The sequence below is a fragment of the Echeneis naucrates genome, chromosome 23, assembly GCF_900963305.1.
Source record: "Echeneis naucrates chromosome 23, fEcheNa1.1, whole genome shotgun sequence".
Classification (NCBI taxonomy): domain Eukaryota; kingdom Metazoa; phylum Chordata; class Actinopteri; order Carangiformes; family Echeneidae; genus Echeneis; species Echeneis naucrates.
This window is the reverse complement of record NC_042533.1, coordinates 6,099,088-6,115,580: the sequence shown is the minus strand read 5'-3', so window position 1 is coordinate 6,115,580 and position 16,493 is coordinate 6,099,088. Positions and strand designations below refer to the sequence as shown.

Genomic DNA, 16,493 nt, shown 5'->3' with positions numbered 1-16,493 from the left:
TTTTTCTCAGTCACAGCACCTCCATAGCCTTTCTTCAGCTGAACAATATCACTGCCACAATTATCTCTCTTCGCTGAACTGCCACCTTCACAAGGCAGCAGGTTCACTGCTATGAAGTGAATGGCACCTGCCTTTGTCCAAAGTGGCCAGTTTATGCTTGTGAAAGAAGCTTCTTTCACCTGCGAGGAGAAAAAGCAGTGCTGTGTTGTTTCAGTCCACTCCAAATTTAACATATTCAGTTTCAGCTCTATATATTTCCTCCCTTGTTACACAGGGAGCCACAAGAAACGGCCTTCTTTGGTTTCTAGCGGTTCAGTAAATATGACCATAAGTTCACAGTGACAGTGAATTATACAAATCGAAAATGTTTCAAGAGTCACCTCATTGATTTTCACGTTTCACTGTACAGAAAGGAGCTGACACCCATAGCTGTTTATGACAGCAGAAAAAGTACATTGATGTATGTAATCATCTGTACAGCAAGCAATAAGGATGGTCAGCAAAATGGTCAGCAAGACTGGAAGCCCTCGCTCTGTGTGGACTAAATACAGTAAATCAGGATTTCTGTATCAGGAACATAAACTGATAGTATTTGATATTCATCACTGGCCTCTTGCTCTGACTGTATATAGTACAGCTACTGTACGGAAGTGCAACGTGTTGTGGGTCTTTCCCATAGCCCAGGGGCAGATAGTGGTGAGGTCTATTGTACTGCAGAGCTGCTGCTGATGCAGCTGTCATACCAGCAGTCTTACACACACATGCACTCTTAAAGGTACTTGACGTGTTTTGCCCCAAGAAAATAGTAAGGTTCTCTTTCTCATACCAACTTGTGTAAATTCAGCTGATGAGGAGTTAGCCTCCGTTTAAAATCCAGATTTGAGTCTAAGTATTGTTTTTTCCTCAGTGAGTTAATGCCAACAGCCCAAGTTCATCGAAAGAATATTCAGTTTCACAGAATAGGAGTTGTATGTGAGTGTGGTATAGCAGCACTCTCTCAACCTTTGTGCTCTGGCTTTATCACAATGTACTACACAGTCATTCTCAAATAGTCCATTGTGGCATTAGGTCTCGGTTAAAGAGCTCTTAATTTTGTACACACTTCTTCTGTCTTTGGGCTCTGTCAACAGTGTCTCATTAAAGCAGCCTCAGTGGTTCATAGCCTGTCTGTGTTTCCCTTCAACATCAGCTCCCAGCAGCAGGAGGGTGAAGTCCTTGAAGTCCCTTTTAAGAAAATTGAGCTTGACAGCAACAGCAGTTAGTTTGACTTTTGTGTTTCCATTTGTTGTTGTGACTTGTTTCCATTCTGCACCAGAATAGTGCAAAAGGGGAATATATTTCTTTCTTTATTCTGCTTCCCCCTCTATTGGATGTGCTTTTTTTCTACTTTCTTCCTGTCTCTCTTATGATTACTTCATGAATAACCTCTTGTCATTTTCTCTTTCTCGTTGCTCTTCCTCCTTTTCAGGCAGTACTATGAGATGCTGTACAACACTGCAGATGAGCTGCTGAACCTGGTGGTGGACCAGGGTGTACGTTACACCGAGCTGGAGTACATCAATGCCTTGTCCTTACTGCATCGCAGCCAGACAGGTGTAGGGGACCTGAGCACGCAAAACATTCGGCTGCAGCGGCTGAAGGAGATCATCTGTGAACAGGCTGCCATCAAACAGGCCACAAAGGACAAGAAGATCACTACAGTTTAACAGGTTAGGACAGGGTTCACAGGGGGCTGACTTGCCTAGAATTCAGAGAAAGAGGGCCAATAATGAGAGCACCAGTGCATTTTTCAATTAAATAGTCTCTCCTCTTTGAGTATTTTTTTCCATTCTTTAAGAGCTGATTAACAGGAACACATGTAGTCATGTGGTTATGTATGAAAGAATAAATAATGATGGAAAAGCTCTCAGAACAGAGGTTATTTCAGAAAATACTGAATTTGACATTTGACAGCAGACCTAGATCATAATTTGTGTAAAATCTATTGATGGAACTAGTCCCACCCTGTCTATTGTGATGAAACCCACTGTGGTCTACAGCTGATACAGTCATACCTTTTTCAAACTGTGGGCATGTAGAGTATAAAATATACACTGGGGTCCAAAAGTCAGTGGCTCACTCTAAAGATGGTGAGGTGACTATCACTAACTATCACAAATACAGACTCAGCAAGTAGTCTGTATATATTCCATAAACGAACGTACATATTGTCAATCTGCCTTTTTTTTAAGACAAAAATGACAAAAATGCAGTATGCTGAACTTTAACAGTCCCCCCACTCACCAAGACCCCCCGAGATAAAGGTGATTGTCTTGGACAGTCATTCGAACTTCTCATCTCATTTTCCTATTAGGTTGAAACTGCTGCCCTCAATTACACCTCTCTCTCTCCTCTCCTGGTAGCCCCACGGGCCCACTGATTCTGTCCGCAATAACAGATGCCAGATTAGACTGTCTGAATGAGGCCACATCTTCTGCCTGCTGCCAATTTGGGTTGATCCCCAAAGAATTCCCTTGCTGAGAATTTTATCATATCGATGGCTATTAAAAATCTGTATTTTTTTCTCATGGTGAGTGCAGTAAACTTTTGAAGCTAGTGTGGAAAGCATTTTTCAAGTCAGTTATGACTCAGACTCAGACTTATGTTGTTGGGTGTTTTGGGTGATTGCATATTCATATGTAAGAAAAAGGTTTATTCCAATTGTAATATTTTGTCCAACATACCACAATGGAATGATTTGTACTATTTGAATTGGGGCATGTGTGTTGGAATACATTTCATCAATCACACTTTCTCTATAAACAGAAACAAAGCTATTTTGTATCTTAATTCCAATATTTATGCTTGAGTTTTTTAAAGTGAACCAAACACAACTCAAAAGAACATCACAAATCATTCCCTGCAACCATCCCAGTTTTTAGTTCATTAACTAAGTATTTAGTTAATGGAGAGAAGGAGGGCGGGAGGGAGAGAAGTATTTAACGAGAGGAAGAGAAGGGATTTGAGCCTTGTCAATACAGTGGGCCCTGAAGCCCACAAAGCAATCCATCATAGTGACACATAGGCTGGGAGTGATGGGAAAACAACAGTGGTATTGCTGAGGGGTTTGTGAACCACCACATCACTGTAAAATCTAAAATCTGTTCATTCAGCTGTTGACTTTTGAGCTGCTTCTGTCAAGTTATACATGGGGAACTTTAACACAACATGTCACACATAGATTCTATTAAGCTACTACCACACATGACACAGAGGTCCAGGAGGTTTATGTATTGGCCAGACTCCACATCTGTAGAGCGAGTGAGAACCACACATGCTGTCTGTACTTTTTATCCATGACTGAAATATGTGAAATGTAATAAACGCAAATTTTTCATATTTCTTTCTTTTCAGTGGACCTTTGTTTTTCATGTGTTATATTGAAATAATTTTTCATTCAAGAATGTATGAAATTCTATACATCACATTGTGTTAGCTTGAACAAGTTTAATCTTTCTGTTCTTCTAGATTTTGAGTGTCATCTCATGAGAGTTCTGAAATATTTGTCTCCTAAGTAAAGCACACATGATCAGCCAATGCATACTCTAATATACTGGAAAAAATAAAGAAATAAAAAACTCCATCCCAATCTTGTGTATTATCTTTGTGAGTTTCTCCTTGTATGGTTGCACAACAGGCATAATTTCCAATGGACAATGTATCTGATGTCACACCTGAGGATGTGCTTTACCTGACAGGTATGTTGAGATGTATGTCATGGTTTGAAACTTTATAATTTTAAGTGCCTGTGCCGGTGTGGTTGTGGGCATGAGTCCATGCCTGCCTGTTTGGTGCGGCAGTGTGATCTTATTCATATATTATAAACTAAATCTGGCTTTTATTCAATTTTCTCCTGTCCATTGAAATATACAAAAAGCTAAATATCACAAAAAGTTAAATATCAACATGGTCACGGTTTTTAAAACATTTTTACTGAGTACAGCCTTGGGTCTTGGACTATTTTTTAAGTTTCCCCATCCTGCCTACAGTTTCACCAGTCACATGGGGGTGGTCACAGTAAAACTACATTACCCACAAGTCCTTTTAACTCGAACTTGTTGCGAAGCGACAACACAAGACGCTTCTAATCGGCGCTAATTTGCTAGCTAGCTTGGCCACAGACCTTTAGACATATTTTCCTCATAAGTACCCGGCTTTGGCTGCCGTCACTTATGTTGTGTTGTTTTTAGTTTCTTGCCGCCATGGAGGGAGCCACGAAGGGAACCAGTCCGGGCTGTTTATCCCCGTCCCCGTCCCCTGGCTCCCGCTCCCCGGAGTCCCTCCCTGACGCCGCCCCAGCTGAGGCTCCCAGCTGCAGTGAGCCCGGAGAGAGCGGAGAGATGGAGGTGAGTGACTGAGGCTTTATGTTTCGTCTTGTGTTGCCATTCTTGTTAGAAACGACTTTGTTTCAGTTTCTGTGCCTTTTTTCCCGACGTGGCAAAGTTAGCGAAGCAGTTTGAATAAACCTTTATATGTGCTTATTCAACAGGTGAAGCAGGTGACCCTGAGGAGGAGGTCTGGGGAGGTTCACCCACAGAGAAAGGTCAAGTTACTGATCATTTCTAGTTTGTAGTATATGAGTCAGTGACTGCATGCCAGTAAAAAAGCTGCAAAGCCTCGAGTTTGCTTAACTGATTTAATAAAATGGTATATAATATATAACATAGTTTATCTGTGTCCCTACAGAAGAGTGGCGTTCTGTCGGCTGAGCTGCTTTCCAGCTCTATAACCCATCTTGGACGTTGTGGCTCTGGCCTGCAGCACACGTACCATCACCTGTCTCTGCCTGTAAGACAAGAGACTACACACACAGGATTTATAAATGGCATTATGTAGCTTCTGTGTTTGCTTTCAGATTTATCGAGACAAAGCTATCCCTGAAAAATCTGGTTATATTCACATTGTGTCTTGTCAGTTTACTTTTGAGATGAATTTGTTTCAATTCATATTTTTTTTTTTCTCTTTTTTAGAGTCACAATCTCAGTGATATCTCTGTTTTATGCAATTATGTCCATCTTCAAAAGCTGGAGCTGCCACACAACAAAATTAAAGGTGACTTTTAGCAACAATTAGATGACCTGCATCTCTTTATTCTTGTGACAGAGTTTTCTATGAGTGGGGTTATTCTGCAAAAGAATACAATATAATGACATTTCTTACTTTGTCTTGCTGCCTCATCCTTTGATGAATTACTTTCATTTTTCTGCTAGATTTATCCTGTGTGAGCCACATGCCTTACCTTGCCATTTTGGATGCTTCTCACAATGAAATTTCCAACTTCTTTGGATTCCAGCCACCCAAGAACTTAAAGGTAATACAAGACCTTGAGCTGACAAAATAAGACAACATTTGATTGCTACTCCCTCAAGATGGGCCTGGATTTCCATAGCCCATCTGTAGTCACTCTGAATATGCTTACAAGGCATTAACTGCCCTTGAATGACAGTGAACCTTACTGAATTGAAAATTCTTACACATACACGATGGATTTAGCGGAAGAATTTCTTCAATGGGACATATTTTCAGACATATTGTTTTAGGGTTGTTTTTTTTTTTTTTTTTTTTTTTCAGGAGGTCAATTTCTCACACAACTGTATGACAAAAATGAAGGATTTATCAGCGTTTTCATCTCTTAAAAAACTGGATCTCGACTGTATCCTATAAAGCAGCTTTTACATTCATCCATGTACACATGAACTCATTGCCCTAGCCTGTATTTTCCCTTTATTATTCTTAACATGTTATGTCTCAGACAACAGCTTTACGGAGATCATTGGTCTTGAGCAATGCTGCCAGCTCACTCACCTCAGCCTGGCGAACAACAGGATCTCAAGGATCAGTGGCTTGGACAATCTGTCGCTCACTCATCTCTGCCTTGTAGGTTCTCCACCATGACAGTCAGATATATAATAAGCAAGTGCATATTCACACATACACATATTTACATGTACATGCACACACTCACAGGTATGTATTTTCAATAGAGATATTAATATTCTTTGTACGGAAAAACCTTTCTGGAAATTCCTCTCTACATACTGCATATACAAACAATGTTGGAGTGTATTTTAAATGTACTTTTAATTTGGCCATTTTTTGTCTGTCTTTGATGTCCCTTCTGTCTTCTCTTTATGTCTTTATGTCTTAGCTTTTGGTTTCATTTTTACATTCAGTAAAACACTGGCCCCTTGTTTGAGAATCAACATATGGTCCAACAGCAGGCTCTTTTCTCTCTCTCTCTCTCTCTCTCTCTCTCCCCCCCTTCTCTTTGTCTCTCTTGCTCTCTCTCTGCTTGTGTGTGTGTGTTTGTGTGTGTGTTTACATCCATGTTCTTTCCTTTATCAGTGCTTTCCCATTGTCAGCAGCCAGCAGTCTGGTTGTGTCTGACCCCGTCTGTAACTTTGCTTTGGGACCAGATGCTGGAGTTTGAGTGAGCCTGGACCACATTCAGGAAACACACACAGTCACAGATACCTTGTCCATCCAGCATCCATCTAATCCCATCCCTGACCCCTTTTCCTTACACGCTGCCTCCCCAAACAGCATGGCCCTGTCAGCCAGCCTATTTCCCAGCCCATCACAGTGCTGACCCAGAGCTTCGAGGGACTAGTGCAGTCACCCCCCCCCACTGACAGCAGCCCTCTGCCAGGCTATATACTTGGCAAGTGCAGGGCAAGGTGTAGCCTGATAGATAACAACTTTAGGGAGAAGCAGCCTGGAGACCCTGACAAGGGAGGAGTCCTCATGCCTGGGTCTTTAGTTGGTTAGCGTGCGGTGCTCGCACCTCGCCAGCTGTTTGGCTGTCAGTCCTCACCTATCAAGATTTAGCAGAGAGAGGCAGACCTGTCATTCGACTCAGTACTGAGGGGAAAGAAAGTTCAGGCACCATGCAGAGTAACCATGACACGCCTTTAATATTTATTAGTGGGAGTCACTGACTGGATATAAAGTGGAGTTGGTGATGAGAGGGGACTTAAGTATCCATTTGTAATCATGAATATCATGCATTGGTCTCTTTAGTTGTTTCGTTTACTTTCTGTCCAGAGGGGAAACCAGCTGGAGCGCATTGAAGGTTTGGAGAATCTAAGGAGACTGCAGGTTCTTGATTTATCACTGAACCACATCACCACTCTTTCTGGTCTCCAGATGCTCCATCTACTGGGGTCCATCAACCTTGAAAAAAACCTGGTACTGTTTCTTGTTAAGTTATTAATATGTGAGATTCAAGAAAATGGCTCAAAACAGGAATTAGGAAGGAACAATAACAACAGAAAATATCACTTTGGCAAAAAATTTCTTTGTATACAATTTAATATATGAACTTTCAGGCTCAACACTTTTCTGATTTCTAAATTCAAGATCATTTTTGTTTTTGTTTGTTTTGTTTTGTTTCGTTTTCAGATTACTGAAATTACGGAGTGCAAACACATTCATGATCTTCTCCTGTTGAGGGACCTCAATCTGCTTGGAAATCCTTTTCAGGTAACCCAAACCTGTATTGAGCTCTGACTACTACTACCACCACCATGAGAGTACTACTCTACATAGCTGGCATAGGTCACCTTTCTGCATCTACAATAATACATTTTGTACCCATCTGTATATGTTTGAATTTTTGTCCTACATCTGCATATTCTCTCTTTACATTGTTTCACTCCAGCAACATACAGTTGTGTGTATTCAGATACATATAACTCCACCATATGTTTTTTCTGTAACACATACCATGTGAATGTGATTGGTAGGAGCATCAAGACTACAGACTATCGGTTGTGTTCCTCCTTCAACATCTTACTACGCTAGACCAGAAGAAAGTCACTGCTGAAGAGAAGGTATGAATAAATGTCTACCTATCAAAATATCTATAATTCATTATCAGAGATAATGTTGTGATGCAGCACCACAGAAAAGTAGTAGTTATTTGATCTCCATGTTTTATATGGGCGCTTCCCTGGTCCCCTTTTTCTAAAATCTGAAAAATTTCCACAGGTATAATGTGGCATAAATTCAGTAAGGTACACTCCTTGGATTTGGAGCTTAAAAAATGGGTTCTAACCTTAAATCCTAGGTGTCATCAGTGAACAAATATGACCCTCCAATGGATGTAGTGGCAGCCAGAAATCACATGACTCACTTGATGTACCAGCTAATGCAGCCTCAGGTGCTCTATGACAGGTTGGTACAAATAATACAACAAATAATCACATAACCTAACAACAATAACTTTGAAAAAATTACTAAAATGACAGGCCATTGCAGTATTTTAAGTGTTCTTAATGTGAAAACGTTTAAGTGCAATCCTGGTGGGATAATTAGTCATAACTAACTACCACAAAAGTTGTTTTCAAACAGGATTCAGCAGGAGTTTATCTGCAGTTTACTGTATTACTACTGCCGTCTACTCTTGGAAAGAGAAAAAGTTGTTCATTCATTAGCACTCTAAAAAAAGCATCCATTATAATGCAGGTAGAGTCAATTTAACACTCTCCTCTGTGCTTCTTGAAAGCACACATTTATAATGCTACAAGGTTCCTATTTACATTGAGTGTAGGAGTATCTTTTATGGATGGAGTTCATTCTCTGGCTTCATGGTTTATTATACTTACTGTAAGTTTTGTTCATCTATGGCAAGGGTGTGTGTGTTTGTGTGTTTTTTTGTCCAAGCAGTACTTTGCCCAGTGCAGATTCTCCCTATCCCATGCTGGTGCTGACAGGTCCTCAAGGCTGTGGGAAGAGAGAGCTGGCCCACAGACTGTGTCAGGAGTTAAGTGAATACTTTGCATATGGGTCAGTTCCAGAGTCTGTGCACATCACTCATGTCCAAAAACAGTGTCAGTTAATAATACATACACTCGTATTAAATTATAAATCGGTAAATCTAGAAGAACAAACTAATGTGTTATTTAACTGTCTTGACCATTCCACACTGCTGTCCCTCTGTAGTGATTACACGTTTAGGATTTATCACATATGAAAACCTCATAAATGATATGGCTGGATATGACAAGCCTGGGTGTTTCTCTACTGCTTTGTAATTGTGTTTCCACAGAATCTGTCACACCACAAGGCATCCCTACTTTGGAGAGGAGAACGGGGTTGATTACCATTTTGTCAGCGAAGAAGACTTTCAGAACATGATTTACACGGTTTGCTAAATTTACATAAAGCAGTTTTTTTGTCATCACAGGCCCTAAGAGTGTTTGAACAATAACATACTTTTCTCAGAGTTATTTATATTAAACTTCTTGATTAATGTATCTCCTTCAGCAAGTTTTCAATTGAAATTACTTACTGGCCTTAATGATTTTGGTAGATGAGGCTATTAGTTTCAGTTGGGTGGAGCGATGGCAGAAAATTCAACGGACTGACATTTAGTTTAAAAAAATATACATCTAGAATGAACCTTATAAAAGATGGCTCTAGGACCTCGGACACATTTGTTTTTCATCTCATCCCTCTTGTCAAGTTGCCTGTTATGTAAGAGTAGCTGGGAATGATGGAGAGAGCTTGGGGTCACAAAGTCATTTCACAGCAAGGACTAGGCTGGTATTGAAGCCTTTTGTCTCCTCCAACAGATGAAGTGAAACGGGTTAAGTTGACGGTCTGCCTCACCCTCTTGATCCATCTTTCACCTTTGCACTTCATTCTTCCGTTGCAAATTACTTGGTTTATCACGGTCCTATCCACCCTGTCTTATTCTTCATGCTCACACTTCTCATGTGTGAGCTGACTTCCATTTTCTTCAAACCCTTTTCCCTCAGATTTGTTCATCAGTAACTATCCAATCATAACCTCTTGAACCCAAGGTATACAACCTTTGGCAAACAAAGAAAACACTCAGTTTCGCACTGTTATTGTATATGGTAATTTTTCACAATGTATGCAATTCTAAAAGGTAGACAAAGTAGAATTTAAACTTTAATTGGTTAAACTTTGACAGTTAGATTGATATTCTCTTGTTACCATTGATTGTTTACACCCCACATGTGGTCATTTAATTGAGCATTGATTTTAGAAAATCTCTCTTCTCCAGTTGCTGTCATTTTAAATGTGTCAAACCACAGCTTGAAGTGTATAAATAGATCTCTGTAAATTTATACAAAAGGTTACAAAGATTTTAAAAATGTAAATTTAAAAAGACAGCTTCTAAATGGCAGGATTTAAGTGAATTTATGCAACACAACTTTTTTTGGGGGGGGTTGTAGCTAACAACAACAGGTTTTATTCATATATCTGAATTCACTTTCACTACAACACACCAAACATCAATAATTGGTGGATTTGTAAACTTATTGAGCGTTATAAATTCTGTTGTTCAAGTAAAAGTGCCCAAAGGCTGGTAGTCAAAAGGTCCAAGGTCATGAGTAAGAAGTAACAAAAAATTAAGATTTTTGCCCTGACCATCAGGTTAAAAGTTCATTTCACAGGTGGGCAAATTACTTCAGGTTGTTATTCTTGACAGAACATGTTGGGAGTGTGTGCTTATTTAGTATTATGTCCACTTTAGTTGCTAACGGTGAATGAATAGGTGATGAATATTTGGGCAGTAATGTGGCAGAGTAAAATCTCCTCTCATACTTTCTGCCATAACTGGCAATTTTCTTTCAGGGTAAGTTTATCCAGACGATGCAATATGCAGGTCACAGCTATGGTCTGACCAGAGACACCATAGAGGATGTGGCCAGAGAAGGATTGGCCTGCTGTGTTCACATGGAGCTGGAGGTATGTACATGGAAAGCTCATGCATGAAAATATGTTAGTAGACTAATAATCATAAAAGTGGTCATTAAAGCCAGTGGACTGATGTATCATAGAGATGGCTAACAATGGCATATGGGCTGTGCCGTACTCAAACTGCTAGAGACAGTTGGTACATTAGACATCAGAATTCCTCACAAGACCCTGAAGCTAAATACTGTGTGAACTTTAATCTTTGGAATGCCATCAAAGATAGGGATTTATTGTATTTACAGTGAATGTGAACTGTTTTTATGTTTGTAATTTGAATGAACTAATGCTATAAACTCACCCATCTTCAACAGACCTAATTATCTGGAAAACAATTTCAGCTAAGTTTGTGTGCTCTTAATCACCAAACCCCCCTCGATCTCCTTAGTCTAAACCCCCCCAAGGAGTTACTGTGAATCATGAATTTAGATACATGTAAAATTGGAATAAAAAGAATACTAAACCTGTTTTGTTACAGCAATGCCAACTGCTTATCTACCCCCCCACAGGGTGTTTTCAGTCTGAAAAACAGCTACTTCGAGCCTCGGTACATCCTGCTTATCCCTACCCAAGTGAAGAAGTACACAGGCCACTTGAAAAGTCGTGATCTCTACACAAAAGCACAAATTGACATGGCGGTGTCACGCATAGATCTATATGCAGACACCAACAGGCAACGGCCAGGATTCTTCGATAACATTATCCCTTGTGGTATGACAGGAGAACACTGTGTCACTACATTATTATTATTATGGCAATAAATGCATTCATTATATTTCAGAGAACATTAATCATAATTGTACACTCTCCAGTGGTTAATTTGATTCATTTTACTAATTCACCAGTTATTGCTGAATTGCAGCTGTTTTACAAATATTAACAATTAATTTTCAACAAATAGTAATTTTAAGCTGTAAAACACTTAATTGATTCCCAGGGGAGATATTATATCTTCTTACATGTTCAACCTTTGGATATCATGTAGAAACTGGGAGGTCTTGCTCTGGTTGATGTGTTCACAGGCAGTCTGTCATTGAAGTGTTACCCAGCTAAGGACACTCTGTCTCATCAGGCGGAGTGCAGAAATCATCGGTGTAGCCTTAGATAAATTAACACACCTCACTAAAATCCATACACTGCACTTTCAATCCAATTACCACACATATTAAGGGTATGTAGCTGCAGAATAGCAGTGTTTATCATTCTCCCATGAAGGCACTCGGACATGTTGGCTGTTTTCTTAATGAGATCAACATACAGAGCGCGGGCCTCTCATCACTTTTATGCACTGTTAGCTAGCATCTCATTACACTGAGGTCATCATTCCCATATCTCAGAGTCATTACTGTTTGATGGGAGATGCATGGGCTCTGCTGATGTTGGTCTGGTGGCGTGCATACGTGTGTGTGTGTGTGCACGTGCATTTATGCTTATTCATTTGGATGTGTGAATAGATGACTGGGAAGAAGCCTACCAGAGCTTGAGACAAGTACTAAAGGAATACCTGTTGCTGGAAGATCAGGAAGTGGAAAAGAACAACAGAGCAATCCCTGACAACACCTTTGAAGGTGTGTATTTGTTTGTTTTTTGTTTAAATCTGTCCCTCAGTTTCATAGAGGGGCAGCAGTGTTGGAGTGCTACTATAAATTATTATTACGGTGACTGTAACTTTGATTTACTTATGGTATTATCTCTGGTGGTATTGTTTTGCTCCATGATGTGCATATCTGTTCTGCATTTTCTGCCTATATGGCCTTATATAGTATTACACAGTGTTAATATTGATATAAAGCATCTGCATATCTTAGCTTCAAGTCATGAGCCAGTGGAGAAGCCGCCTTCACCCCAGTTGAGGTCAGGATCAGAGACACTTTCGTCACATTCTGCCATTGCCCTTGACCTCTCAGATCCCGCCTACAGAAACTATTTTACCAAAATTCAGGCAGAGCTCAGCCCCCCGAAGAGCACCGCTGTGAGTTACACGATGTCTTATGAAAAATGTATTGGTAATGAAGCCTGCAACTGAATTTTAACTAGACATCTGGATTCTCAAATTTATTGAGAAATAATCTATTCTTTGAAAAGATGCTGGCTTCCCTTCTCACCCTCTTCATACTGCCATGTATCATCAATCCTTCCTATTTTCCAATCCTTTTTTGTCTCCTTTATTCATCATCCTCATCAACTTTCCTCTGCCCTTTTTCATGTACAATCCCTGTTTGTTTCTCACCTCCCTTCATCTTAACTTCTTCCTCCTCTTTGCCTGTCTTCTCTGCAGGAGCTAGCTTCCATCAGGAGAAGGGAGCAGCTGGTTATGGAGGCTATAGTGGGGAGGAGTCCAAGAGTCTACAGCGAGCTCTTCAAAAGGTTTAATAAGTGGCACCCACTCTACTCCACAAAAATGCTTAATTGCAAGAGGGCGCTCTCAAATGGGCCAAATTGGTTTAATTGGAGCACTTGTCCTAACTGCGTTGTGATGGTTTGTTTTGGGTTAGTGTTTGACCTTGAATGTAAAGTGGCCGGTGCCCAAATAATTTGATTCTAACTCTTTGTTAATATAATGGACTTGTGTAATGGTGCTTTCCGCTCAGTCCAAAAATATACTTGTATCTGTCAGCTCTTCTAACCACTGATGAAACAACCGAAATGCATGGAAACAAGAATGAATGATTGTGTATCTTATTCAAGTGGCCGTTGATAATATGTGTGGAATTGCTTTTCTCTATGATTTATTGCTGGTGGGGAAGAATTATTGAATTCACTCCTTTTTTTTTGTGTTGTTTATCACAGCTCTCCTCAAAGAGCACCATCCTCACAGCAGAATCAAGATCCTAGTACCCACTTTAGCGAAGACAGCAGGTAAGAACATACACTTACACACACATACACACACAGACATGTAAAACACATATGTATACACAGCATATAACACAACGTATAACACAGGTAGACTTAGAGGTGCTCATACATACCAATTCAGTTAAATGCACAATTAAGGGCGGCTGTTCCTGTATAAGAACGAGTTTTAACTGCTTCTAAATCCATAATAACAGCTTTTTGATTTATGAGGAGGGGGGAGGATCCAGAAGAAATCTTTTGGTTTCATAAAATGCAATTTCAGCACCAGGAAACTGTATTGTGATATTATTGTTTTCTCTCTCAATCTGTTTTTGTTTTTTCAACATATGTGCATTTTACAGGCTCAAGCATACAACTCACACGCATGCACAAGATGCACAAAAACACCCACTTACAAATTCAGCTTTTTCAGCTTTTAGTGTACACTACTGAATAAATAGGCTTTCTCCACAAATATAGATTTAATTAGCCATGCATTGATATATATATTGATATATATGTGATAACGTGGGTGTACTGTGCATAAAGCAGCACGCAGCTTTCCCTTGATTGTACAAATTAACAGCATTTTACTTAATTACTTTTCCTCAAAATCAGATGTTAAAAATACATGCAGAGGTACAGGGAGTGTTCAGCCAAATGAATTTGTTGCCTGTGGGATCATGTTCTGAGAAGGCAAGTTTCATTCAACTTGTTAAAAATCTGTCTGTTCTGTCAATGCAGTGTGAGTAATACATGCCCCCAGTGTTTATAGTTAGCATTCCTGTCTTTCAGTATATCTGTAGAGAATTCCAGAAACTCCTGTACTTGTTAATTTTAAGGTATGTGTTGTTACTTGTGTGTTTCTATCACACATATTCTCACAGAAGATCGCATTGTGTTTCTCTGACGGGATGTTTGTGTAGTCTTAGAATGAGTTAGTGTGCATTGTGTGCTTGCTTGTGTGTATTGGAAGGCCTCATAGCACCCTCTATCTGTGGTTTATTTTTTTCCACTGTTCCTTTTTTTTTTTCTTTTTTTCTTTTGTCTAGCAGTTCAGATGAGTCTCGTGCCAGTTCGGGACTGTCTGTTCCCAGTTCAGCGGGCGCCTTGTCCAGCACTCTCCCCAGACACATCTCAGAAACACTCAGAGGTTATTATTGCTTTATTTTCTTTGATTTTCATTTCTATCAACAATATTTGTTCTACAGTTCTACAATTATAAAACAATATTTTTCACCTGCACATAGTTAGAAAGGTGCATGTTTATTGTTTATTGTGTAATTAAGTTAACTTAATTAAAGTTAATAAATAAAAAAAAATTGTCATATACAACATGCCAATTTCAGACCAAAACCATGACACCTGGCATCCAGGCACAGATGGATTAGCTGTGGTTGTGTCCCACTCCTCTGATAAGCGTCCTGGATCCGACCTCAAGCCCATCCTGCCACCGATCTCCACTGGACGCAAGACCCCCGCAGCCCCCAGCCCAGCTCCTTCTCCAAGATGCAGCCAAAATACAACTGTCAGAAAGGAAGGTGATGCAAACATGGACCAATAACTTCTAAAGATTTCGAGTATCTGACATCTTAGAGAGGTGTCTTAGATTTTAACCTTAGAGGAAAATAAAAGGAAATTGGTAGTCCACCACAAAACCACACATTAGTAACATTAGACTGTGATGTGTTACACCCAACTGATACTTGAGATTAGATTTCACTGTCAGCACTTGCCTTTTCCTGTGCACCATGACACATGCAACGACATGTCAGGATGTTCTGCACTTGCTATATACTTTATAAATGTTAAGTGATGCCAGTAATGACCATATAGAAGGTAACTACACCATAATTATAGGCAAAGTTATGCTTTACCTCACTGTAGGATTGCTGGCTCTCTGGCCTAAAGCTACACAGTGTTGACAGATATGATGATTCAGGCTCACATAAAATTGATTGAAGTTCGTTTATGAGTGTGTTGGGAAAAAAAAACTGTTCTTTTTATCTTTTCATACTGATATGTACAGATTCATGACAAAGGGAGGTATCTGTACATCTTGGAAAAAGTTCATGACTACAAAGTATGCAGTATATGTCAAGTTTTATAAATGTAGCTTTTATTTTTCTGACAGTGAAGTAGTATTATGCTTCGTACTATTCAGTAATCTCATCAAATAGAATTCGCCATTGACATCTAGATACTGATCTTTTATGTGTAGCATAGGGCTCTTGCCATCGACTGATAAATACATCATTAATCTTTATCTCCTATGATGGGATTATTTATTCAACTGGAAATGCAATCATATGGATGTTGTTGACAGGTATTAAACAGTTAGTGTGTTTGTGTCAGTTGTGTGTATATGTGTGTTTCTGTCGCACACAGCCATGTATGTGCATCCATATGTTTGTGATTTCGGCAAATGTTCATTTGTAGTTCATAGTAAATGGGAGTTGCCATCTGTCACAAATGTGTGCACTGCTTATTTAACCAGTGCCTCAGCCTGTCTGCTCATGGACGTGTGAATGTGAATGCATGTTCTGCTTCCTGGACTGTGTGTGTGTATGCGGTACTGTGACACACTTTAAACACACCTGGCCATCCATCACTGTCTTGTCTTTCAGGCAGCAGATGTTGCAACCCTGTCATAATTCTTTTGGAGTTTGAAACCAGACAGTGTCTTAAGGGCCCCTGGGGTCTAACCTACTTACACTGCAGTCTTCAATCTCTTCTATGGCTTACCATGGACTAACATGTCTCTGTCTTGATTACAATGAATAAAAACTGTGCATACTGAAGGCATGCAAAAGGCATACACATCAAGCTCAGATGGGAGGACATTTGATTGATGACTTAGTTTCTTGACGTTTTGGATGTGTATATTT

The 16,493-nt window shown here is 39.7% G+C and overlaps 2 protein-coding genes across 3 annotated transcripts in view; both read left to right on the top strand.

Moving 5' to 3' along the window:
- Window positions 1-3,620, top strand: part of exoc4 (exocyst complex component 4) — a 96,857-nt gene extending 93,237 nt beyond the window's left edge. Inside the window, exons 20-21 of one of the 2 annotated variants that reach the window (XM_029495618.1) lie at window positions 1,469-1,709; window positions 2,403-3,620. In XM_029495618.1, the coding sequence (XP_029351478.1) occupies window positions 1,469-1,706 (238 nt within the window). In that variant the 3' untranslated portion in view covers window positions 1,707-1,709; window positions 2,403-3,620. Of the gene's footprint in view, window positions 1-1,468 lie in introns of both variants that reach the window. The other variant, XM_029495617.1, reaches the window with a different exon arrangement.
- A 621-nt stretch (window positions 3,621-4,241) lies between these two features.
- Window positions 4,242-16,120, top strand: lrguk (leucine-rich repeats and guanylate kinase domain containing). Its single transcript, XM_029495700.1, has 21 exons — window positions 4,242-4,385; window positions 4,529-4,582; window positions 4,726-4,827; window positions 5,010-5,091; window positions 5,250-5,350; window positions 5,611-5,692; window positions 5,792-5,916; window positions 7,084-7,227; window positions 7,441-7,521; window positions 7,785-7,871; window positions 8,108-8,214; window positions 8,704-8,826; window positions 9,089-9,185; window positions 10,648-10,761; window positions 11,277-11,478; window positions 12,222-12,335; window positions 12,576-12,739; window positions 13,046-13,134; window positions 13,558-13,626; window positions 14,658-14,758; window positions 14,955-16,120. The coding sequence occupies exons 1-21, from the start codon at window positions 4,242-4,244 to the stop codon at window positions 15,167-15,169; spliced, it is 2,397 nt and encodes a 798-aa protein (XP_029351560.1). The 3' UTR covers window positions 15,170-16,120.
- The last annotated feature ends 373 nt before the right edge of the window (window positions 16,121-16,493 follow it).

Coding starts and splice junctions, on each gene's coding strand:
- lrguk (XM_029495700.1), top strand. CDS start 4,242: ATGGAGGGAGCCACGAAGGGAACCAGTCCGGGCTGTTTATCCCCGTCC. Junction 11,479..12,221: donor CGATAACATTATCCCTTGTG/GTATGACAGGAG, acceptor ATGTGTGAATAG/ATGACTGGGAAGAAGCCTAC. Junction 14,759..14,954: donor CATCTCAGAAACACTCAGAG/GTTATTATTGCT, acceptor TGCCAATTTCAG/ACCAAAACCATGACACCTGG.